At 49.6% G+C, this 25,865-nt stretch overlaps 1 protein-coding gene across 3 annotated transcripts in view; it reads right to left on the reverse strand.

Moving 5' to 3' along the window:
• Positions 1 to 25,609, reverse strand: part of FLI1 (Fli-1 proto-oncogene, ETS transcription factor) — a 95,001-nt gene extending 69,392 nt beyond the window's left edge. The window contains exons 1-2 of one of the 3 annotated variants that reach the window (XM_027903265.1): positions 25,595 to 25,609; positions 11,695 to 11,777 (exon numbers count right to left, since the gene is read on the reverse strand). In XM_027903265.1, the coding sequence (XP_027759066.1) occupies positions 11,695 to 11,733 (39 nt within the window). In that variant the 5' untranslated portion in view covers positions 11,734 to 11,777; positions 25,595 to 25,609. Of the gene's footprint in view, positions 1 to 760; positions 1,433 to 11,694; positions 11,778 to 13,728; positions 14,237 to 25,594 lie in introns of those variants that run through there. The other 2 variants (XM_027903264.1, XM_027903266.1) reach the window with 2 other exon arrangements.
• Positions 25,610 to 25,865: the final 256 nt, after the last annotated feature.

Genomic DNA, 25,865 nt, shown 5'->3' on the forward strand with positions numbered 1-25,865 from the left:
GTTCTATAGCGCTCCCTCCAGAAGAGCCCGTAAGATTTGCAGCAGCGTCCCCCAAAGCCAGAAAGCGCCCTCCCCGTGCTTGCCGGGGCTTTGAGAAGCACCTCAAGGGGCTTGAAAAGGCTTGGTTTATCTTTCCAGAGGCTGGAGGACCCGCCGGTGGGACGCGGAGGGGAGGGGAAGGAGGGGAAACCGCTCTCCAAGCCCCGGCAGCGTCCCCGGTTGCTCAAGGCCACCAGAGGTTGGTTATGTTGGTGGTTTATTTGCCACACACTCAGCTTCCCTTTCCCGCTGCCTCTCCCCAAGCCAGGGGGATGTTTCTCTTCAAACTCCCCGCCAAAAAAACAACAATAACAAAAAAAAAACCACCCAAACTGCTGGAGCAAAGGCAGGGGCGACCACCCGAGCCAGCTGAGCCTTCCCGTCAGGGCCGGGGGGCACATCGGGGCAGCTCCGAGCCCCGCTCCGAGCCCCGGGGTGGGAGCTGTCACTGCCCTCCTGGAGCCGGGCACGTCCCCGGGACCCCTCCGAGCCCCCCCGGGCGGGGACGAGGGGGCTGCGAACCCCCCGAGCACCGGGCAGAGCCCCGAGACGCGGCGGCGGCCGACGGGGACGAGGAGGAGGAGGAGGAGGAGAAGGAGGAGGAGGAGAAGGAGGAGGAGGAGGAGAAGAGCCCGGCCGGAGCCGGCCCCAGCCCCGCGCCCCTTCCCGGCCCCCCCACCCCCGGCTGCAGGAGACCCCCGGGCGGTCCTGCCCCCCTTACCTTAATAGTGCCGTCCATCTAGAATAACTTCCAGCCGGGACCAGCAATATTCCACACATTGACCCGGTTTAGCCTGCGACCGACGCCTCCTGAAGTTTTTTATCCTTCTCCCTCTTTTCGCTCTTCTCGCTGCCCTTCCAGCGGTGTTGCTGCTCTCTCCGTACCCCCTCTCCCCCTCTCTCCCTCCCTTCCTCCCTCTCTCTCTGTCTCTCTCTTTTTTTAACTTTGGTTGTTGCAGCAGAGCGAAAAAGAGACAGTTAACCGGATGAAACGTTTTTTTCTGCTAATTTTGGGAAGTGAAGTCACTCGAGGAGGAAACTTTCGTCTCTCCGCTGGTCCTGCCTTCTTGTTGAAAATATATATATTTTACATACAGGATATTTGCTCCATTTAGATAAGAAGGGGCAGAACAATGGGTACCTCTGTCACAGCTCTTGTTTGTCGCTGGGGCGGCCAGTCCAGCGCAGCCCTTGCCTTGCACCCCAGCCCGTCTTAGCCAGCGCCGTGTGTCATCCCACAGTTTAGTTTAACGTGGGGTTTTGCCATTTTTTTTTTCTTTTTGGCCGGAGCAGCCTCAGCCTGACTCACTGAATTTCCGTCTCTTCCCACAGATTTTTTTATTAATGCGTTTTCCAGTCACCGGCAAAAATTAAGGAGGGAAAACCGTAAATACGGTTCGGTCGCGGGGAGCAGGGGGAGAAAAGAAAAAAAAAAAAAACAAAACAAACCAACAAACACATATTTAAAGCACACTTCGCTCCCCCTCCTTCACGCCTCCCAGCAAGGAGCGTGAGACGAGGGTCCGGTCCCTGCCAGAAATGAGCGGTAAGTGCAATAATGTAAGACAGACAGACGGCTCCAGCAATTAAACCCAGGCTGGGAGCGGGGCTGCGGGGAAGCGGAGGCTTTTTGCCACTTTCGCCCCTTCCCCTCACTCCCACTCGTCTCGAGGGGTGGGATGTCGGGCTCTGAGGGGGAGCCACCGGGATGGATGGGTGTCCAGCCATCTCTTGCAGGGGCTGGGAATCCTTTCCCGCTCACAGTGCGAGCCTCTCGCTAAGCTGATAAAACCTCACTCAGACGAGAGGAGGGAAACCCACTTTGCAAGTTAAAAATGACAACAATTCGCAATGATTGTCAGACCAGCTGAAATTTCCCTTCCCGTGCCGCGTCCTAACGGGCACCGCGCACAAAAAAAACCCCTCAACCACCAGCCTTTAAATCTGTTTTCGGACCTGGCCAGCCCCTGGCGTGCAATTTGCCTTTTCATTCAAACGGCAGCGACCGGCAGAGAAGAAAACGCGCTTTTCCTTTTTCCGGGAAAAGCTGCAAGCTTCCGAAGGAGCCGAGGAAAGGAGACAATACCCGCCTGTGCGGCTCCCCCGCTTCCCCCCTCCCTCGCAAAAATAAGCAGCAGCGGAACACATCACGCAACACTCGGGGCTCCTTTCGGCCCCACTTCTGCAAACGCCGCACAGGGAAAGAGCAGAGAGGGGGGGGAATAAAAGGAGGGGAAGCCAAGGAAGAAAAGTGTCAAGGCAGGAGGACTCTCCTGCACGTCGGTGGGAAGGATGGATTACCTTGTCCAGTGCCAGTTGTGTCCAGGCTTTTTGTTGCCCCCTGTCTTTAGTCCGACCACGGGGAGGGGGGCTGGGGGTTGGGGGAAATCAAAATGATATCCAAAGTTGTCCTGCACCCGCCCCTTCCAAAGGGGAAACGCAATAATGCCACTAGTGTTTCTACTCGGCTGCGGCAGAGATGCCTTATTAATACTTTATTTCTGCAAGCCCGAGGCTGGCAGGGGAGAGCTGCAGATCCCCCTTGCCCCTCCCTCCCCCTCCCTCCCCCTCCTCCGAAATTAGCCTCATCAATTCAGCTACAATTTTGGAGTTCAGATGCAGACACGGGGCTGAACGTGACCAGACCTGGAGGTTCTGGGCTCGCTGCTTGCCAGCGATTGAGGCCGCCCGCAGCCGGGAGGTGAAGGGGGGGGAGCGGAGGGACAGCCCGGCCGCCTCCCCTCTCCCCACACCCCTGGCCCCCCCTGTCTGCTCCACAATCCAGGGGTCTGCGCCGGGGTCCCCGGAGAGCCGCACATCTGGATGCTGCTAGCGGGGTCAGGTCCCCCCTCGCCTAGGGCCACAAGAACCGGAGTTCAATTAAAAAAGAGATGGCGGTTAACCCTTTGCTTTCCTCATCGCTCTTGCCTTTTCCCTGCCCTCCGTCCCGGCTCTTCCCCCCCACCCCACATCCCCGGCAATGTTCTCTCCCCGCTCCCCCCTCGGCGTTACCACATGGCAGGAGGCTGAAAGGACTAGAAAAGCGGGAGGTGAAAGGGAAGAGTGAAACGCATCCTTTCAAACCCCAAATGGTTTCCTCTCTAGACAACATTCCCCACCAGCCCCCAAGAGCAACGAGGGTGGGGGGTGAGGGAGAGGACAGGCTGAGGAACCTGAACGCGAAAGGAAAGGGGAAAAAAATCCCGTGGTAAGAGCTTCTGTCACCCACGGACCCCACAGGGCACTTCGGGTTTTGGCTGCGGGACCGACAGTGGGGAGAAACCACCTGAAAACGTGCCCAGCTCACGGGAGAGGAGCCCAACCCTCCCCTGGCAGCCTTCGGCCGGCGCCGGGTGAGGGGACAAACAAACCCGGCCCCCGCCGGGCATCTCCAGAGCTGCCAAGGCGGGGAGGTGCCAAACAGACCCCCCTCCTTCCCACCTGGAGGTATTTTAGGAACCCGGCTCTGCGTTTTGTGGCCAGACGGGCACCGTGACCCTCAGGGGTTTATTTTGCGTGTCTGGGGATGGTTTCAAACCGAGCCAGGTCGTGTCTCTTGTTAGATCGGGTCCGGCGGGGATGTTCCTGCCTTACCTCTTGGATTCGGGCTAAAACAACATTTGCGAAAATCCAAGAGATAAAATGACGGGCGAAATTGTTAAACGCTGTCGCAAACAAGCCGAACAATCTATTCTTTTCCTCCCAAATAACGTAACAATAGAAGCTTTGCTTCACTGGTGTTTTGTTTATTTGGTTTTTCTTTCCTCCTTTACCCCCCTCCAAAAAACCCACCCCTGAAGTTACCTCAAACTCTTTGAATAAGGCTGGAATATTCACAACCTCTGAATCGTCCCAGGTGATTGTGCGGTGACTTTGGTAATTTTTTCTGTTATTTCACTGAGTATTTCACTGTGTTTAAGCGAGAAGGGAGCAAAGCCCGGCAGAGAAAGCCGCGTACGGGGCTGAGCGATGAGCGCGACTTTTAATCTGTTGCTCGACGTTTGGATGCACATGTACATACAGCAAAGGAATTATCATCTGTTTAATGTGGTTACCACCAGACATCTGGAAAATCATTTGATCTTGGCAACCGCGGAAGATTTCAAATGCTTACACTGGGACAGGCTGGTAGAAATCAGTTACTCAATTCAATTATTGGGAGGATGATTTTTTTTCTTTCACTGCCCTTATGAATGAAACGAAATTCTCGAGCTTTTAATGAGTTCATTATTGATCTCAAGCCCTCGACATGTCCCCACCTCCTCTCCTCGTCTTTATTACTGGGTTACACCGGCTGCAGCCTCACCCGGAGAAGGTGAAAACGCCGATTTTGGGCGATCCGACCGAAATGATTAAGGACACTCTGGGGGGATTGGGCCCGTCACTGATTCACGTGCAGTACCAGAGGAATTAACCCCTCAGTGTAGTTCCATGCCGGGAACTACAGGACTTCGCGGGACTGCAGAACCCCAAAGATAACGGATTTTCTGCCTGGAATTCCCACGGGATTAGCGGGCATCACTTCGCAATTCAAACCTTCGAGTTATTCCATAGGAATAAACATCATGGAAACCTTCCCGAGCCTCAGTCGCAGGCTAGAAATAGGATTTTCGGAGGATGGGAGAGGGGATTTGGCTTCTATCACCCCATCTGACCCCAACAGCATCAGCCGAGCTCTCCTTCACGCCAGCCTGGGGTCGCTGTGAACTCATGTGGTGAACAGGGGAGGGGAGCCCCAAAAAACCTGGCAGCCACGCCTTGGCTTTGTCGCTAGAAAGTGGCTCATTTTCCATTAACTGAAACAAAGTGTCCTCTTTGTTGTAACCAGCTTCTCTATACACGTAGCTTGTGCTATATATTATATATATTATACCTTGTGCTAGCAGTATTGTGTGTGTATATATATATATATATACACTCCTATATATTCCTTTCTCTATAAACATGTTTCACAACGTTTCCCATCATTCGGTACTCGCAGAAGGCCAAGGTTTATCCCTCTCCAGCCTTTACCAGACGGGAAAATCTCCCCCAGCCTCAGTGAACGCTTGGAATCTCTGGGTCTGCCTTTCCTCTGGCACCGATTCGGTCGCAGAATGAAAAAAACGAGACGCGTTGTGTTTATTTTCTAAACCCACAACCTTACAAGCAAAAAAGCCCAAACTGCAGCCCTGGGATTTGATCCCCAGAAACGAATCCCAATTCTGAACTAAACTAATTGGGCAAAGCTCTGCTTTTTAGCTCCGGCAATAAAAAGGAATCAGTGGAGTGTTCCAGCCCCACGGCTGAAGGATCGTGTCCCTCCTCCCTACAGGAACAGCCCGAGAGATTTGGGAGCTCGAAGATTTAGGAAGTTATTCCCTGCTAATCGGTGCTAAGTAAAGCATAATGTCTTAAAAGCGCTGCGGAGAAGATGCAGTAGCTTTGAAGCTGCATCGCAATTAGGAGGAGAGCGGGGCGAGCAGTGTCCTGGCTGCTTTTATTTGAGCTCCATGTCCCAATAAAACCACCCCCGCCCTCCCTTCCTCCCCCACCCCGCGATTATTGGAAAGCTAAGGCACAAAACCCAAAAATACTGAAGGCCAAAAAAACAGACTGCAGCGCACTAGCTCCAAACGTCTGGCCCCTCGCTTGAGGCCATAATTAATTTGAGATTTATTTTTATTGGAGAACCCAGTCTCGTCTGACCTTAGCCAAACAAGGCTGCAGCGAGACCCTTGATGCGCTTGAATGGAACAGAATATTTCTCTCTAACTTCTCTTCAGGCGTCCGTGCCTGCTTTGAATTTGTTCCTTAGACTCCATATATTTGGAGATTTACAGGAAAGATTTAAAGCATTTTTTCCCCACTTAGCATTTACTCTCTTTTTTTTTTCCTTCCCTTTTCGCTCCCCTTTTCCCTCCACACCTCCTCTCCTTCTAAACATAAGAGCGTAGGAAAGGCTGGAATACAAAATTCCCTGGATCCAGCATACTGGAGGGGGGCGTTTTTCTGTAAATTGTGAAAGAATGGAGCCATTAGAAGGTCGCAGAGCTGGGGAGGGGGTTGGTTGCTGCTCTCTAAACGCGAGGGTCACTGGAAAAAGCTCGTCCCTTGTGCCCGAGGGTCTGGTTTATTTTAGAAAGCTCCAACATGCCACATTTCCAGGAGACAAACAGCTTCTCTCCCACCTTCTCGACCTGAATTCCAACCGTGTCTTGAAGGTAAAGCGGGAAGGGAACAACAACAACAACAACAGCCCTTCCCCACGCAGCTCTGGGGCTGAGCACGGGGAAAAGTCGGGACACCGGGAGGTGGGAAGGGATCTTTCTCCGTAAAATAGAGAGGTAGGTGCAAACAAGAACCAAACCCTTAAGCACCAACTTGTCACAAGGCATTAATCAACGACTTGCTAAAGTCTAACAATTTAGCAGCGTTTCTGCCCCAAGAAACGAGCGTCCGAAAGAGAACGGCTCGGCGTCTACGTAATTAATCACCACGAGGTGTGAGAACGACGTGGGAGTTCACAGCAGCTTCTGCCGACCGAGCTACTGCCGTTCCCCCCTTCCCTGGAGGTGCCTGGACCCTCCGTGCCGATCCCGGGCTGGATGGACCGAAACCCCTCGGGACGGCAGGAATCGGGGGCGGGAATGTCGGGGGGGTGGAGGGGGTAAAGAAAAAAAGAAGAGGCAGAAACGGATAAAGCCCTAGAGGATGCTCTCGGTAGGAACATCACTGCCCGAAAAAACAGTTCATGAAAACTTTGATTTTGCCTTCCCTGCCGGGTTCTTCCAGGTTTCCTCCTGCTCCACCCGCGCATCCCTGAGCACCTGCGGGCCGAGCCCGCGCTGCTCCCTCCTCGCTCGGTCTCTCAGCATCATCCCCGCTGCGAAACAAGTGAAATCCCAGGATATCCTTTCCCTACAACCTGTCCCCGAGCAGCCTGTGCTCGTGTTCAGCGGGAGAGAGGACTTGTCCGTGCCGGGCTTTGGCAGCGCCCTTCGCCTCGCCCGCTCCAAAGAAAACCTCCCTGTTTTGTCCTTAAAAAAGAATTAACCCCCCCCCCTCTCTCTTTCGGGCTTCTGTAAACTTTCCAGGCCGACCGAGAGCAAGAACAAACCCAATATTGTTTCCAGCCACGCAGCCCATTTTGCCTCCATGAATATGCTGCTTTGTACGGCCCCACAAACCTTATGGTTGCGTTAAACCCGTTCCTAAAGCGAGAACCCCGCGCTCGCACAGAGGTGCAAAATCCATCCTCATGCCCTTTTCCAAGGGCTGGTCTGGAGACCACTGTCCGCAGAATCTTCGGAATATCATCTCCTGGAATATCATCTCCAGGCGTGGCCCAGGGAAGGAGGGGGGAAAGCAGGGGTGATGCCGGGACACCGGGAACATCGCTGCCCTCTGCTTTGCCTCCTGCTCAGGACGAGGGGGTTCACCTGGCCAGTCTTGCCTCAACCTGGCACGGCTGCCTGGGGAGGGGGCTCCGGGGGAAGGAAAAGGGCTCCGGGGGAAGGAAAAGGGCTCCAGGGGAAGGAAAAGGGCTCCGGGGGAAGGAAAAGGGCTCCGGGGGAAGGAAAAGGGCTCCGGGGGAAGGAAAAGGGCTCCGGGAGAAGGAAAAGGGCTCCGGGAGAAGGAAAAGGGCTCTAGGGCAAGGAAAAGGACTCCAGGAGAGGAAAAGGGCTAAAGGAGAAGAAAGGGGCTCCAGGGGAAGGAAAAGAGCACCAGGGGAAGGAAAAGAGCTCCAGGGGAAGGAAAAGGGCTAAAGGAGAAGAAAGGGGCTCCAGGAGAAGGAAAGGGACTCCAGGAGCAGGAAGGGAGGTTACCCCGGCCCCGGGAGGTTCACCCCGGGATGCCTCGGGGAGGGCAGGGCAGGGCAGGGCAGTGGCTGCGCTTCTAAGCAGGGGAAGCGAAAGCAGAAGCGCTGAGTGTGCGAGGACGGGGGAGATAAAAGGGGAGATCAGCGCTGGGACGTTGCCGAAGGGCAGAAGAAAGGCAGGAGTGAATTATGCACATTCCCCTCCCCCCCCAAAAAAATTGTTCCTGTGCCGCCTTTCCACACATCTCAAACCACAGACTGGGGTGCAGGAGGGGAGCAGGGTCTGCTGTGGCCTGGAGTAGCTTGTGGCAATGGTAATAATTAAAAAATCAGTATTCAGAGGTCATGTTGCTTTGCTTATAGCCCTAATTCTTTCCATATCCCTACAGCCAGGATTCCAGTGCTGTCTTCTTTTAAAATTTAATTTCCCAATTATATTACATGTTCCATTCTCTAAAGTCAAATGCTCGTGTTTAGATGAGATTAGCACCCTCTGATATACTGTAAATTATTAAGTACTTGCAGATCACGAAGTCCCTAACGGTATGAGGGATATAAATACTTGAACACTTGTGCAGGACAAGCCAGTAAGGATCAAAATTAGTTTTCATCTTTATGAATTCCCACCCCTCCATTGCATCAGGGCCCATACAAGAAGTGTGAGAGAGAAGGTTGGGCAGGAGGTTGCATAGGATCTGTTATCAGGGCTTTGGGTACATCCTACGTGGTTGTGATGAAACCCAAGGCTACAACACTCGAGAGGCTGAACTTCAACCAGTGTGACTCCACTTGTTGAAACACCACCCTTAAAACAAACCATTGTAAACATGAAATTCTCTTCTTCCCCCTCCAGCTTCCTCACCTCACCTCACCCCTCCAAGCCACGACAAGAACAGTGGGACCTGAAGGTCTCCTGAGGGTTCTCAGGGGTTGTTTGGTCCCCCAGGGGTGGGACAGGGAATTGGTTCCTCCTGGGAGCTCCAGGGGAACACCCTGTGTGACCTCCCCCCGGGGTACAACATACAGAGACAAGGCATTTTTCTGTACAAGGCACAGAATAAACCTAAAGTTGATATAAATTGTGCATTTGTTGAAGAGGATTTGCAGAAGACATCAACCCAAATGTTTTGGGGTTTTGTTTTGGTGTTTTTTTTTTCTGATGGGGTAACATTTACACAAAAGTAATAAATAAAATACTTCTCCCTCCCGTAGGACAAAGAAATAAATTCTTCTGGGGAAGGAATGACGTGAAGGAAAATAACAACAACAACAAGAACCATCATCATCTGGGAAGAGGGAGGAATTGGGATTCAATCTTTTCGAACTTCCTGCTCACCACAGCTTGGGAAGTCCTAAAAGATCAGTGTGGGGAGGCAAGAAAGACAAATCTGAACAGCACCTCGTTCTTACACAGCAGCTGCATCTACATTTTAAAGCTGGAGAAGTGGAGGAATGAAGAGCTGAAGTGTCCTTCTTAGGAACACCAAGCCCACTCCACCAGGGCTTGGATCCACAGCCGTGTTTCCCAGCTATCTGCCCAGAACATCAGTCAATCCCAGCTCTCCTACGGATAACCAGGCACTGTCAGGACCTCTCTGTTGGCTCTGGGTGTGTCTGAGTCAGTGGAAACTGCCACCAAGCTCAGAGGGGCCAGACTGACCTAATGCATGTGTTTCAGGTTCTGACTTCCCTGAATTTAACCCCCTTCCCACTTTTATGAACAGCCTGACTGCTCTGAGTGAGCTCCCCAGGTCCCATTGCGTCCCACTGGTGCTGAGCTGCCCAACCAAACTTTTCAGAGTCAGTGGGAGACATTTTCCTTGTGTTCAGAAGATTTTGGATCAGACTCTTGTGAAAATCCTGTGGATCTTTCTTTAAGCACAGGGGACAAATCACTTCCCCAGCAATGCTGGTGTGAAAGGAGCTTTAGAGACAGAACACCAGAGACAAAACCCTCACTCAAAATAACAGCAGTGAAGATGAAGGGCTGGAATCAAAGGCTCACACAGCTCCCTCATCCCTCCAACTGACTCACTGGGTAAATCCTGTCCGGCCTGAGGAGCTATTCCTGCTGGATCAAGCACATGCTCATGCCAAGAGGGCTTTGTCCAAGCCCTGTGCCTGCAGGATTGTTCCTAAAGACAAGGCTGTCCAGACCCAGTTAGGGACAGGCTCACTCAATCCCCCTGGAATGTTAAATCATTTAGGCCTGGATCTTGGTTCCACTTAATTCAAAAGGAATTTTGCTACTAACAGGAGCAGCAGCTGGATCTGCCTCCCAACAAAAGGCAGTGGTGCCAGACTATGGGATGTCACAGGACCTTCATGTCTTCATTGTAAACAGAGCAGCTCAGACCACTGCCCACAGACAGCAGCTCCAAAGAGAATTCCTGCTAAAGCCAGGCCCACACTGGGCACCAGCTTTCCCTGCTTGAGCTGGGAGGGAATTTCACTTCCCAAGACACGAATTTCATTTGTTCTCCACCGAGTTTCTGTTGTTGCAGAGTCTGGTCTGAAGCAAAACGAAGTCACCAACATCCCCTGAAATACTGAGCTGGGAGTGGGATCTGGGGGGAAACAGCCAAATGGGGAACCTGGACCATTCCTGGTTGGATTTGTTCTGGAAACCTGGTCCATTGAGCTGCACAAGCTCAGCCAGTCAGGGGACACAAGCAGTGCCACTCGACCTGGGAGTCATCCCACCAAGCATGATTGCAGCTGATGCTCCCAACAAGCTGCCCAAAATGAGCCATAACCTGGGGATTACACACAGAAATCATTCAGGGGATCATTCCCAAGAATATGGATATACAGGGAAATCCCACTTGAGGCCTGGATCCTTGACTGAGGGAAAGCAAAAAAAAAAAAAAACCAGAGAGACCAAATTCCTGTAATAAATTATTCATTACAAATTATCCACCCAGCTCTAGTTAACACCCTTCTGTGTTTCTTCAGGGAGAGAAGAGCTTGTGTTTTAGATTTTCCCTAAGTGCTGTTGCATGCAGGGTTTGCCTTAAACGTGTAACCCAGATGTCCCAGACTTGGTTTATTTACATTCTTGGGAACTGTTGTGAAAAAAAACCCTATATGATGTCAAATATAATATAGTGCTCAAGTGAGTTATAAAGGGACAAGGCTGTGCCAACTCTTCTTTGGTATTTGTTTCAGTCTTAAGGAAAAGAGAGAGGCAGAAGTGGCAAACTAAAATACATTCTAAGATCCCTTTTTTAGTTTATAAATATATATGTACACAAACAACTACTTAGAGTGCGAGATTCAGTAATATCAGATTAATAAAAAAGAAAACCAACTGAAGTTAAATTTGTCTTCTAAATTGTATGGAAGGACTTAGGGAAAACCACGAGGAACACTGTGAGAGAAACCCCAGCAGTGCACAATCCATTTCTCCAGCAACTCACAGAGATGTTTCGGTTTAGCTCATTAAATATTTCCCCCCCCTCTCTAAATCCATTTTGAAATGCACCTTTTGAAAAAAACCCACAAACCCTCACAGATCATCTCTCCTATTGAATTCCGGGGCTGGCCCAGAGGAGGAGCAGAGGGAAGGGATCTCCCAGCGTTTGACTCAACCCTGCCCACTTCCAGGAGGAGAACTGTGATACCTGAGTCTCTGCCCCCTCTCCCACTGAAGGCAGAGAGGTTATTTTCTTTTTTTTTCTTTTTTTTTTCTTTTTTTTCTGCTAAATTCAGTAAGAAAGAGCAAGCTTTTCAACCAATATTAATTTCAACTAACATTAATTTCAACTAACATTAATTTCAACTAACATTCACGGTGAATTTTGGAGGATTGTGATTTTTGACATTACCTGTTTAAAGATGCTGTCATGTCTTACCTTGACGTAAGACGAGGTGTCTGGTACAGTCTGAAACATCCTTACTTGGTTTTTTAGAGATATTTAAAGGTCCTTAATTTGACCTGAAATAAATTTGGAAAAAATAATCAAATCATATATATGCAAGTAGGGAAAAAAAAATCAATTCATATACTTGTATGGAGACAAGCAGAGAAATAAAACATGGTTTGAATGATAAAATTAGTCATAAAATTTAAAGAGGAGTGATCAAGCATTTAAGTGTAACTTTTAAAGGGCACAGAAACACATCCAGAACAGTAACTAAAACTCAAGTAATATCAGGACTTCACAAAGGAGAGGGTTATTTCTGGTTTTTAATAACAGTTTGGTTGGATTCCCCCTTCCCCTCGGGAAAAGAGCCTTCTTCACTTTTGACCAGAGCAGAGGGAAATGTTTGACATTTGATTAACTGAATTTCTTAGCCAACAATTAAAAACCAGCTGAAATACTCGTGTTTTCATGTCGAGGCTAGTTAACCCTATTGACTTGTATCCAAGGGTTTCACTTGGCTAAATGAAGGGCAGTTGCCTTTCCTGCCTCATTGAAACCATCCCGAGCCATTAAACCTGCCGGCCGAGATTGATTTAAAGAACCTTTCCCACCAGCAACAGTTAAACAATAAATTAAAAAGCGTACCGAATGGAAGTATGGTTCGAAATATTAAAAAAAAAAAAATTAAAAACCCCAAACAAAACAAGTCTCAGGGTTGTCACTCAGCCCTTCTGGTTCGGATCCTGCTCAAACTCTGTCTCAGACTTGCATCGACTACATCTGTTTTTCTGTACTTCTAAGACTTGATGATCTCCTGATGAACAGGGGGGTTGTTTCTGCCTCTCCCCCTCCCCAAGTCATCACCGCAGAGATTAACAACGATGGTGGAAAATGTGATGGTGTGTGGGAAAACAGGCACGAAAACATCCCACAGCGGATCTCCCCCTCCCCACTCGCTCCTCTCGGGGTCTTTATTCCTTTTGGGGAGCGCCAGAAAGCGATTAGCCGAGTGTAATTAGGGCGTCATTAAGAAGCACAGGCACATTCACACACATCCACACCCCCACCCTCCGAGTGCTGCTCCTCCGTCCCGTTTTCCTGGGATGGGAAGGGCAAAGTCAAGACATTTCCTCCCAATTCACTGCAGGGGAACGATGCTTCGGGATTAGGAAGATGCGGAGAGAGTCGCGCGCGACACTGCCGGGTTGCCGGGTGTTTTTTTGGGAGCTCTCCAGGAAAGGCTGTGGGGTCCTGAACGCGCAGTTAGCCCAGTTTGTCCTGGTCTAATCCAAGCCAGACCCCGGTGGTTAATCACGGAGCTGGTTAATGAACCAGCCCGGGAGCTGGGAGAGCTCCGATCCGGAGCTGCGTCCCCCCCACCTCAAAGCCCGGGGACACCCCCGCGCCCCCGAAACATCTGCTGACCTAACGGGGGAAAAAACAAAAAACAATAAGAAAAAAACCCCACAGCCCAACAACTGGAAAATAAAAGTTCGCTATCTGCACGTAAGCCCCCGGTTTATTGATTTTTCCAGCATTTATTACACGGCCAGCTGGCACAGGAGGGCAGCCGGCTCGAAACTGGACAATGTGTTTCTGATAAGTACAATTCTTTTCTTTCCTGTCGTCCTCCCTCCTAACACATTCCAGTTTCTTTTGCTTCTGAACTTGCACCGGGGGAGGGGGGGGTGGGGGTAGACAGAGTGGACGGACAAGGTAATTTTGCTTCGCCAGTAAAATTTCTGGGATCAAGGATTCCCATATTGGTTCCCCCCGCTCCCCTCTTTACCCCTAATTAGCGCTTTCCCCCTTTTCTCCCCCCATTACTTCCCCCTTCTAATTACGCCTGTGCAATAAAATAAATACATCTGCATATTTTGGAGCCCGTTTTCAGAAGTCTGCAGTGGATTATTTATCAATCGTCTCGCCCTGCCAGCTTCAGTCGCAATATAAAAGGGCCTCTTAAACTACTTTTAGAATCGCCTCTTGCTTATTCTTGTTACCGGGATTTAAATGACTCACCTTTTATACCCTTTCCCCTCAACCAGTGGCAGAGCAGTTTGTAAAGATCCAGGTTGAGCCCAAAACCAGAACTGCCTCAGCTGTGGCTTACTACCCTTGCCGCTGCAGCTTTGCAAGGAAGAGGAGAGATTTAAACTTGTTGGATCCAGAGCAGAGCCGAAGTTAAAATTCCCAGCCCATCCAGACAGGCTGCATCAACCAGGCATTTCCTCAGGGGGCTTCTGTGCTGCTCGCAGCTCCAGGACGTGCTTTCTTTTCCCTCGCTTCTATGCCCTCTACTTTTCATTTGATTTCCGTTTTCCCCCCCCTTATCAATATTCCAGCTGTTCCCTCGGATTAATCGCGGCTCTGGGACATCTTCGCCCAATGAGCCCTCCTGGCGCTGCGAGAGACTTTAAAGAACTCACCAAAGGGAAAAAAAAAAAAAAAAAAGGCGAAGGGGGGGAAAATTCAAAACTTTCTTAAAAAAATATTGCTGAGGAGTCAGGCCGAAAAGAGACGCTGAGTGGAGCTCAAGTGCTACTTTAAATCCCCCCTTTTAAACGAGGAAGTTTCAAATATCCGTTTTTAAATCATCGTTTCTTACTTTGAGCTTTTTTCTTACCTTGGAAATAGTTAACCCGTTTCCCCCCTGCAGCAGGACTGAAACCATGACAGAGCACAAGGCTGGGAAAGCGAGCTGGAATCGGCTCCAAAATATTCTTTTGGATGGAGAACTCAGCGTTTCTCCCTGCGAGCCGAAACCTCCAGATCTTTTTAGCTATTTAATCAGAACAGATCAAACAGTAACGCGTTCAGGGAGGGAAAGGAAACTCATCTTCAATTCAGGGATGTGTTTTTTCCTCACGCTTCTGGTGCATTTTGTCATCTCTGAAGGGATAGCAGATAATATTTTGCGCTAACCTGGGCAAGAAACTTCCAGGGATTTTAGTACAACATCAATTTTCAATGTAACCCTCAGAAGGGTTACCAAAACTATTTGGAAAATGTCCTTCCATTCTCTATTCTCTTTCTCTCCTTGCCGGCTTTGCCCCAAATTCCAACATATTGAAACATTTTTCTCCTTAATAAGAGGAACATATAAAGTGAAGGGGTGAAAGGGCAACTTGGGAGCCGTGCCTAGAGCTCCGCACACAATTTACTCTCTGGTAGACGAGGCGTTTAGCATTCCTCCCAATTTCCAAGGAAAACAGACTCAGACCTGGACCCAGTGACCAGGGACCTCGCCAGAGCCCCCTTTTTTTTAATATAGAAATTCTTCTCATTCTTTGTTGTTATTATTATAATTTTTGTTGTTTGTGGCGAGAGGAACTGTTTCGTAAGCAAGGTAAAGGGACGGGGATTTTAGGGAGGCGCTGCCTTTGGATGGAAGGAGAAAACAAAGCGACAGGAGAAATTCTTGACGCGAGGAGAGAGGAGGAACAAACAGGAGGGAAAGGTGTGTGGGGGAAACCCCAAACCAAAAGCAGCGTTGTCATTTTGAAACGGCTTAAAAAATAATAATAATTTAAAAAAAAAATCCCGTGCACGGGGTTTAAAACGCTCTTTCCAAGCCTTAATCTCATTCTTGTGCGGGGATGGGAACAACTCTTTCTGCGCCCTCACGACCGAGCCGGCTTGTGACCGAACCGGCTCACGTTTCAAAGCCATCGTTCATTCATTTCTCACGTTTCCACGTGCGAATTACACAAAACACGGCGCTGAAGAGGAACCCCGAGGGCTTTACTGTTGTGTTAACAGACGCCTCTTCCCCCTCGTTTTCGTTGCGGGGCAGGTAAAAGACGCTTGCATCGCTCCCCTGTGCGTTTTCTCCTGTTATTTTTCCCTTATTTTTCTAACAAACCTCTGACGGGGAGCCCTGGAGGAAATAAACCTGCAATGAAATAAACTTTAAAGGCTGGGGGTTAACCAAAAAAGTCGGGATGTAAAGAGCTCCCAAGTTCAGGGCAGAGGGACTGCCCTGAATCCTGAGCTGGCTTTTCTGCCCCTTGTAACCGAACCCCCCAGCCCAGAGGAGAGACCCATGTGGCCAGTTGCAGTCATCTTGGGAGCTTTACTAGCCCAAAAGAAAATTGCTGGCAAATTGGAAACAGCTGGAGCATCGCAGAGCAAGGAGAAAAAAAAAAAAAAAAAGAGGGGAAAAAAAAAATCACACCCACTCCTAACCCCCACCACCACCTCCCGAGCAGGGAAAGTTGCGGGAGTTTTGTTTATCCAAAATATCTCGGAGGCAGCCTCGACGTTTCCAGTTTTCCTCACCAAACCGTAGGTGACTCGTACATGAGCAACATTTCAACATCCATCACCGGGCGGTGATTTCTTCAAGATGCCTCCGAAATGCCTCCGTGCGCTCCCCCGGGGGCAGCCGCTCCCACCCGTGCCCGTGTCCCCCTTACACGGGGTGGGAGCGACACAAACAGGGGCTTCAAAAACCCACGCGAAGGGTGCGGGGGTGAACCCGACAAGTGCTCCGTTCCCATCAGACAATCGCGGCAGCAAATGAAACGCTGGAAAAGCTTCGAGCGCCGCAAAATGTGCCCTTTTCATGTTTTCTATTTATTAGGGACGTTAAGAGAAAACAGACTCGTGCGGGTCCCAAATGCAGGCGGAGTATTAAAAGAGGCATGTGAATGCTCCAGCAATTACAGCTGAATTTGATTAAAAACGTCACGAGGGCTGCAAAAGCAGGAGTTACCTGATACACTAACCCCGAGGTTGCTTTAGGATGAATTATAACACAATTCATTTTATTTTAATAGGTCACCATAAGATTAACTGTTTAAGGATGGAGCTGTGCTATAAATGTTTACATCAAACCAGAAAGAAGCAAACCTGACTTTCTGCTTGTTTAGAAATAATGTTTATTACATTTTAAAATTCTTCAGCATGTTAATTAGAAAGAAGGGGAAAGTATGTGAAGTCAGAAGGAGCTCCAGTGCTTGACGTGGAACCACACACACACACACACACTTCTGGGCTTGTTTCCCTTTCCTGGGAGGAAAATGTGGGGATTTTTAAGTGGCCACCACCATTTCCACGTGTCCATACGGGAAAGTAATGGCAACAACTTGTTTTCCCTCTGCTCCTCTCGTGGCTCGGTCCAAAATTTGGAGGTACTTGGAAGCCTGGGCCTGTGGTCAAGGAGAGCAACCAAAACCTGAGGTGCTGACTCTGCCTCAGCGAAATCAGCCACCATTTTCAATTCATAAAAAGGACAAAATTAGAATTTTAGCATGAAAACCAGTTCCTGTAATAAATTACCATCGCAAAAAGGCTTCATTTCAGATCTCAGAAAGACCCTTTTCAGTGAAGATCTACTGCTTCATTTCCACTAATCAATCTAGGTAAAAGCACTTTGATAAATTCCACTTCAAATCAGCAAAACCACTATAAATATTTTTTTGGAAAGACATTTCAGGTTTGCTAAATCACTCTCTCTCATGAAAAACACCTTTGAAATAGAATATGTTTCACCCTGGTCTTCTATTCGTGATGAATGTGATTAGTGTATTCAAATAAATAATCATAAATTATTGATAAAATCATTATCACAACAAAAGGGAAACTTCAGTTACAGAGATAAAACGAGGGGGTAGGAAAAAAAAGAATTGCTGTAATTGTTACATTCCATATTATTCTTGAAAAAGGAATGTTAGGTGAAGGTTCACGTGTGCCCCAGGAATTTTAATTCCCTTGTTCCCGTTCTGCTTGATGGGAATGAGAACCTTTCGCTTCTGCTGGACTGCCTGGGTTTGAGGACATGTTTGGATATTTATTTTGACAGTGTTTATCGTGGAGTTAGAAAACCTGGGGGTTTGATGTCATTATTCAAGGTCCAATCCTTTACAAAACAGTGGAGTTTCCACTCCTGGTGTTTATAAACATGGGAGGAAATGATTTACTGTCTGGGGGATGTCATGGCACTCCTGTTAAACCAGGTTGGGCTGGTGACTGGTTTGATCCTCAATCCATGGGGGTTGTTCTCCTTTAGATTTTAACCAGTGTTCAGCAATATCCTCCTGCAGGTTATATTAGGCAGAATAAAAGTGTTGTGGAAGAGATGGAATCCCTGTGGCAGAGGGATGACAGCACTGCCACCCCCCCGAGGTCCTCCAATGACAAGGGGTCATACTGAGGTCCCCAAAGGAGGGTGGGCCATGCTGAGGTGCCTTCCCAGCAGAGATGTCTGAGGTGAACATCTCCTCCCTGGCAGAGTTTGGGGTCTCCTCTCCTTCCCAGTCCATCCTGTCAGTCCTAGCCTGTCAGAGCTCCCTCATCTTCCAGTCCTGCCACACCTTTCCCCCCTAAATGTCTACTCTGCCCCTTGGACTGAACAAAATCAATATTTGACAACCCAAAGGAGCCCCCACTGCTCCCTTTCTCTTCCTCACGCCTGCCCAGCTGATGCTGACCAGAAAAATAGAAGAAAACAAGTAAAAGAAATTAAAAACAATTTCCTCTCTCTGGCAGAGATTTGCCTCTTGAGATATGAGAAGTAGCTATGACCCCAAATTCACTGCAAGATTCCCTGTTGCTTTGCTCTTTAGTGAGTTTTGCATGAAGCACCTCTTCAAGAAGATGTAACAACATTTATTCTTTTTATATAAAACACAAGGATGCCCTTGTTTTGGGCACAGCTCCCTCTCCTTGCATAGCCCAGCTCCACAACCTGTTCTCTTTGCATCTGCTTGCTCTGGGATTGCTTATTTCTTTTTTTTTTATTTAATAAGCAAAACCCTAAAGTCTTGACCTGGTGCTCCCTAAGAGCATCCCTGGCCACTGGAGCTCCTGGAGGAGCTGCTGCTCAGGAGAGACCAGGCAGCCCCTGAGAATGCTTCTGGAGCTTTACAGGGGCTCTACCTGCTCTGATCTGCAGAGAAAACCAACTATCCAAGCAAACACATCCATTGAGTTCTTTCCAGAGGTTAATTTCTTGGAAACATCTCACCTTGTTTTTGATCCACTGTGGGTGGCACAGGAGCTGAGCAGGAGGGAAGAGAGAGAGGGAAGAAAGGCATCTCCACCAAAAGCCACACAAAGAGCTGAATGAATGAAAAGGATTAAAAATAACACCCAGCCCCAAGGTGAAACCAGGAGAAATAAATGGCTAAAACAGGAGCTTGCTGCGATTCCAAGGGTTTTGACGCTGGGAGCGCGTTTCCCATTCCGCTCCTCCGCCGAGAAGGTTTCCCTTCGAATTAGATGAGCCATAAAACAGAGAGGAAATTTAGAACAACACAGTAAAAGGGTGTTTTACAGCCCTTTCCACAAAAGGTTTCCCCTTGAAGAGCTCCCACACCCTGGGCCTTGTCCACGCACTGTCACCAGACAGCTCGGGCTGCACCAGTTGAATTAAAGCGTTCCAGTGCCCGTCCCAGCTGCCTTTCCATGGGAAGGGGCTTTACAAGGGAGAGTAACTGTTCCCAGATGGAAAGCAGCGATGATTTGGGAAGTCTCTCTGGTTAATATGATGAAGTGCTCGCTCTGAGCCTCTGCTGAGTCAGGAAAGGGCTCAAGGTCAGGGCAGGTCCCTGTTGGCCGGCAGGGCCTCCAGGACATCCCTCATGGAACAGAGACAACAGAGGGACTGGGTTCAGCTTTGACCAGGGGTTTATGGGCCAAAGGGATTGTCTGGAACAAGAAGAAATTGTTCCCTATGCAAGGAAAGGAGATGGGAGTAATGAAGATTTTATGGAATCCAAAAATTGTTTGGGTTGGAAGGGACCTTAAAGCTCATTTTTGTTCCAACCCCCGCCATGGGCAGGGAACCTTCCACTACCCTCAGACAACACAAGTGTGGAGGGGATGAAACTGGGATTTGAAGTGGATTTCACAGGGAAAGGTGTGTGGGTGAAAGAGATTCCTCTTGTGTGAAGATTCCTCCTTCCTGTGTGAAGGAGGAGGGAAGGTTTGGTTTCCTTTCGTGCCAGTGATGCAAAGCACTGGAGGAATATCCTGGCATATCCTGGCATCCCTGCCCATGACAGGGGGTGGAATGAGATGATCTTCAAGGTCCCTCTGACCCAAACCATTCCCTGACTCCATGAACACACTCAGAGGGGCCTGGAGCGGGGGCACTGCTCTGGTTATCCCCAGTGTCCTGAGCACATGAATCCCTGGATGCTGGAGCTCACAACTCAGGCTGGATGTGTGGCAGGACTGTGACAGCAAGGGGAGGAAAACTGAAGATGCTGGAGCAAGTTCACTGCAGAATAGCTGAGTGCCAGTGAAAGGCTGGGCCAGGAAACCCCCCAATCAACCAACCAAGTGAGAATAGCGTTGACTCAGGGGGTTAAATCAGTAAGATCAGCACTAAATCAGTGCAGAACATGGGGTGGTCCAGGGTTCTGCAGCTGGTGGCTGTAGGAAATCAATGTCACTCTGGTCTCCATAAGGCTCTCTTTATGCTCAGTAGCTGAGATATGAAAGGTATGTCATAAATTACAGATTTTAAGGTAAAAGCAGACCATCTGTCCCAAAGAACACGGTTTTCAATTTTTTCCTTCTTAGAAACAACGATCAGAGAATGAAAACTTCATCCAGCTGGTCTTGCAGAGGAAGAGCATACACCCTCACCTTTTCACTGCACAGCCACATTTAGAGACAGATTTGGGGCTGCCTAGAACAAGGTGAATTACTGTTCTCAGATACAACCAGCCCAGATATTTTTGTCCTTAAAATCCATCGCAGATGAAGCCTGCATGCTTTTCCAGTTCCCATCAAAAAACCTCGTGCACGTGGGGATAAAAAAGGTGATTATAAAAACATCCCAGTGCCCAGGAGAGCAGCTGCTGCTCTGGGTGGCACATGAACAAAGGCCAGACCGTGCTCTGGGCCCCAGGGAGCTTCTGGATTTATAAACCCCTGGGTGTGATCGAGGGGACCCACTGGAGCCAGCACGTGCTGCACAACCCTGCAGAACCAAGCAGTTTATTTTAGGAGCCTGCCTACGGATTGAGGAGCTTACGTTTGGGCTCCTAACTGGAAAACATCCCAAGTCTGTAAAGAGATCAAGATGTTTCCCTTTTCCCTCATGAGCACAGCTCCCCCCTGGACCATCAGAGGTGAATCCCCTCGAAGAGCTGCAGTCGTGACACTGAGTCACATCCTCGGCTCTCTGGAGGTGTCCGGTTGCTCTCTCAGCTTGTTGACTCTGCTCCAGTCACTTGCCTTATTTCCTGGACTTATCTTCCCTACCAGATTTCCCCTCCTCTCTCTCCCTCCTGTGGCTCATAAACACTTGAAATCTCCTGTAAACCCAATCTGGGCTCGCAGCCTGTTGTGAGTACAAGCAGCAGCAGATAGCAGGAGATAAGGGGCCAGGCCACATTGTCTTTTTCCAGCCTGCAGCGAGAGAGTTCGCTTTTAAATCTGAAAATTGTTTGCTTAAGGAAAAGGAAATGTGCATGTGTGTGCTGGGGGGCAGCGAGAGAGGGGAGGAAAAAGAGGAAGGGAGCTGTTCAAGAGCCCAGATTGGGGTGTAGGAAAGGGAGGACTGATGGAGATGGATGAAGGAAGTTCAGTGAAGGTCCCGGTGCAACAGGCACTCGTAAACCCTGTGCTCCTGTTATCCTGCCCTGTTCCTAAACATCAGACTATTCCCAAAAGGGAGGAGGTGTTTCCGCAGTAGAGCCCTTGGAACACCATCCATCTCCCTCCAGGCACTCCCAGGCCAGGTTTTCCTGGAGTTTTGCTGGAATTTTGCTGCAATTTTGCTGCAGTGACACTCACTTGCTGCAGCCATGGGGAAGGACTTCAGGCTGTGTCCACATGAGAGAAGTTCTGCTGTGCCACTGCAGGGATGCAGCAGAGCTGCCAGGTTTGGGTCACAAAACATTCCTATGGGAAGAGAAATCTGCTCAGGGAGAGCACACCCAGCAGCCCCAAAATGCTTCCCTGTGAACTCTGCAGAGTTTCCTTTTGATCTCTGAGGTACTGAGATATTCCAGCTTCCATGGATCAGATAATGGCTCAGGGCCCGAGGCAGCCCAGGTCTGAAGGGAATGATAAAGGCAGTTTGTGATCCCTGCATGGGAAGTGCTATGTAAATTCATGAATTGATCTCCTGATGGTGCTGAAGTCAATAAAACCCCCTCTTGTCTCTGCTGGGTACAAGTTTCAGACCTTCTTCTGGGGTAAATTTGGAGACATAGATATGTACTCCTTGAAAAGCTGGGATACAGCAGGGATGCAGCCAGCCCTGGGAACTCTGAGGGGCTGATCCTCCTGTCTGAGCACACTTGAGATCCAGGCAGCTCTCAGGTGCATGTGCAGCAAGAACATCCATCTTTACACAGCTGTCAGACCAGCTACCCTTCAAGAATAACCTTGGGGAAAAAACAGACTGGAAACAACCCCAAACAGGAGAAATTACCATTGAATTGTTTGGGTTGGAAGGAACCTTAAAGGTTACGCATTCCAACCTTCCCTGGACAGGGCTGCTCCAAGGCCTCACCCATCAGAAGGATTGAGAGAGTAAATTGGACTGGTCATTGGTGCCTTCTTTATCAGCACGCCTCATTTGGAAAACTCATTTCCTGGGATCAGAGAGGCTCTGGTGAAGCTCCAGGAGCTGAAAGAGGAATATGAGCTGCTAATTGAACTGGTGACCAGGTGGCAGAGAGAAGTCTGTACCTACAGAAGGAAACCAGCTCCTGGTGGGACTGGCAGGACTCTCTGGCTCTGGGGAACGGCTGGGGGAGTGAAGGACTGCTGTGCTTTGTCACATGCAATTTTCAGAGTTTATTTCACAGGCCTGCCCTTTTCATTTTTTCTGTGTTTTGGTTCCCCATCTGCAGAGGAGAGATAATGGCAGGGCTGCATTACCCAAGTCAGAGAGAGATAACTCTGCCCAGGCCCATGGCAACGAGGGCTGTGTAATGCTGGAGATAGCAGGGCATGCTGAGGGCACTGAGCTGCCTTTGGCTGGGAAAGGATGGAGCAACCCAGCAGAGCCTCCCTTCATCCATCCCTTCCCAGAGAAACTGGGTGCAGGTTTCACACAGCAGGAGTGGCTGAAGCACCAGATGAGTTAATTTTAGGATGGAGGTGCAGCTCAATCCATGTGGATTCTCTGCTCAATCACATCTTCTCACCCCCCCCACCCCGTCTCTGACCTCCCCTGGGACAATCCTTCATCTTGCTCCTGTTTACACATCCCCACTGAAGTAGAAGGGCAATGAAAACAGATGGCAGCTGCAAACTCCCAGCTCCCGTGGCCGAGCTGCCAAAAAACAGCCCCAAAAAACATGGGGTGGAAATCTGAGGGGCTGGAGGGCTGCGAAAATACCAGCCCTGAGTCCCTAGCTGAAGGTAGGGAAGGTCTTTTTTGGGCTTTCCCTGGCCTGGACCCTCTGTGGTAGAGAGGTTTGAGCTCCTGTTCTCCAGCCTGGCCCATTTCCTGGCTCCCTGTGACACTTTGATTCATGGTGCCCATCCACCCAGAACCACCCGGGGAAATGGAGCTGAGCCAGCAGCCACAGCCATTCATCCTCCCCTCGGGGGGAGGAAGAGAGGCTGAAGATAAGATCGATTTGTTTGAGCCAGAGCCCATTTTTCACTGGCCAATTCCAAGAGTGATCCCTCCAAGATGAGCAGGATGTGATCCCTCCAGGATGAGCAGGATGTGATCCCTCCAGGATGAGCAGGATGTGAACCCTCCAGGATGAGCAGGATGTGATCCCTCCAGGATGAGCAGGATGTGATCCCTCCAGGATGAGCAGGTTGTGATCCCTCCAGGATGAGCAGGTTATGATCTCTCCAGGATGAGCAGATTGTGATCTCTCCAGGATGATCAGGATGTGATCCCTCCAGGATGATCAGGATGTGATCCCTCCAGGATGAGCAGGTTGTGATCTCTCCAGGATGAGCAGGTTGTGATCCCTCCAGGAGCAGCAGCACTGCCACTGTCCTCAGTAGAGTCAACACCAAGTGACGTGTAAGAAGATTCTTTGCCCTCAGAGCTGCCTTCCCTGCAGGATGCAAACATTTCTTGGGCACCAGGACATTTAGCTCTGCCACAGACCCCAGGAATGACCCCGTGCCTCAGTTTCCCCCTGCCTGCCCATCAAGACTTTTGAGACTCAAACCCTTGGGTGTTTTCAGCCCCGGTAAGAGCTCCTCATCTGGAGAGCTCTGGTGACAATTCCCCTTCAGCTTGGCACGAGACAGGCTCTCTGCCACTTCCCACCCTATTATCCTCTTCATAAAAACCAACTTTAACAGGCCTGTTTTATAATGTTTGGGTTTTGTTTGCTACTGTAATCGTCAGCCAGCAGCCAGATGGCAAGGCAGCCCAGGCCAGCGTTCCAAGGAGCTTTCCAAGTTCCTGGTGGAGACAATGACACAATTGAGGACAAATAAACAGAAGCAGGAGCAGAACATCAGCGAGGGCAGAGCACCAGGACGTGGGAGCAGGACTGGCCAGCCCTGGAGGATCAAAGAGGGGCCTGAAGCACTGCAGGACTCCAGCTCGTGGCTGCAGCCTTGCCCTGGTCCTCGCTGAAGATGCTTCAGGAGAGGGCACAAGGAGTGTCCTGGAGAAGGATGTAACAGCACTGCGTGGCAACTGCTTTATTTTTATTATTCTCTCTCTATTACAGGATGTTCTGCAAGGGAATAAAGCCTGTTTTCCTGTGGGCTCGTGTTCCTTGTGCCCCAGCTCACCCCATTCCTCCCTCTCTGTCCTCAGCTGCTGATTTTGGCAAACCCTGTACAGATTTAACACGACTGGGACCCCCAGCCCTTAGAGGCTGTTTGGTTGGAGTCAGCCAAGGAGGTGGAGAGGAGAGGGGAGTTAGAGCAGAGGGCTGAGTGGGGACATGGCTCAAGCTTCCTGTCAGGAGCCCAGCTCACCCTCCTGCAGCCCCAAAATGCTCACAAATATCTCTTAAATTCAGACTTCTCCACTAGTGTTTTCAAATTTGAAATGTGTCCTGATTTGGTAGCTGTCAAATGCTTGTATTTTTATTTCCATCCTCAGGGCCATTTGGTTAGAAATGTTTGATTCTATTTCAAAAGGTACAAAAGCTCAGTATTTAGGTGTTTCAACTCTTTCAAAAATAAATATTCCTGATTTCATGACTCCTACTCCCCTTTCTCTTTTTTTTAGCTGTAACAGCCAAAGCTTCAAAATCACTGATGAATGAGAAAGTGTATTTTTTTGCCCTGGCTGGTGGAGTTGAGTTTAATGAAACCATGATACAAACAGCTGTCAGGAAACTCTGCTTTCAGGTCTGAAAACATAAATACAACGATTTGCCAGTTGTGGTTTGCTCCTAATGCATCTACAGTATCAGAGGGCTTGGCAAGTGTTGGGCTGAAGGATGAGGGCAAAGCAGAGTGTATGGGAATCCTGCCTGGGAATTCTGGAGACAGCCCTGGTGTCACCCAGGGTGGAGATTTACATTCCCCAGCACGAATTTTCTCATGGGCAGCCTGTGGGGATTGTCCCTCTCCATCCCCTGTGCAGATTAACAGGTCTGTGAAGGAAACCATCCCCTCCTGCCTCCCACCTCTTTCCACTCCTCTCCAAAGCAACGCTCCAGAGTTTGCCCTGGAGGAAAATCAAACCCTCTGAAATTTACTGCAGTGGTTATGAAAACTTCCAGCTCTTTTGTCTCCTGAACACCTGAGGAAGGAACCTTACCCTGGAAAACTCCCCATCCCAAACCCCTCCTCCCCCAGCACGAGTGCTGGCTCTGGGCACGTGGACACAGCACCAGGGGAGTCGCTGGAGGAGGGGGAATTATTCTTTTGAAGTGGCCTCTGACATTAAACCTCCCTTGTGCTGGGTATTGTGATTGCTGGCCAATTCAGAGAGGGAGATTTTTGGAGCCTGGGTGTCCCCATTCCCCATTCCAAGGACGTCAGTCTTGTCTCAAGGCTCTTGGGTTTCCATTCCCAGGTGCTCTCAGTGGGTGATCCTGGGCGAGGTGCTGTGCCAGGAGCCACCCACAGAATCACAGAACCACAGAATAACAGAATCACAGAATCACAGAATCACAGAACCACAGAATCACAGAATCACAGAACCACAGAATAACAGATCCACAGAATAACAGAATCACAGAACACCAGAACTAACCAGGCTGGAAAAGACCTCTGAGATCATCCAGTCCAACCCACGACCCAACCCC

Source organism: Empidonax traillii, unplaced genomic scaffold, assembly GCF_003031625.1.
Source record: "Empidonax traillii isolate 1590-97213 ecotype Southwest subspecies unplaced genomic scaffold, ASM303162v1 scaffold954:size226960, whole genome shotgun sequence".
NCBI lineage: Eukaryota > Metazoa > Chordata > Aves > Passeriformes > Tyrannidae > Empidonax > Empidonax traillii.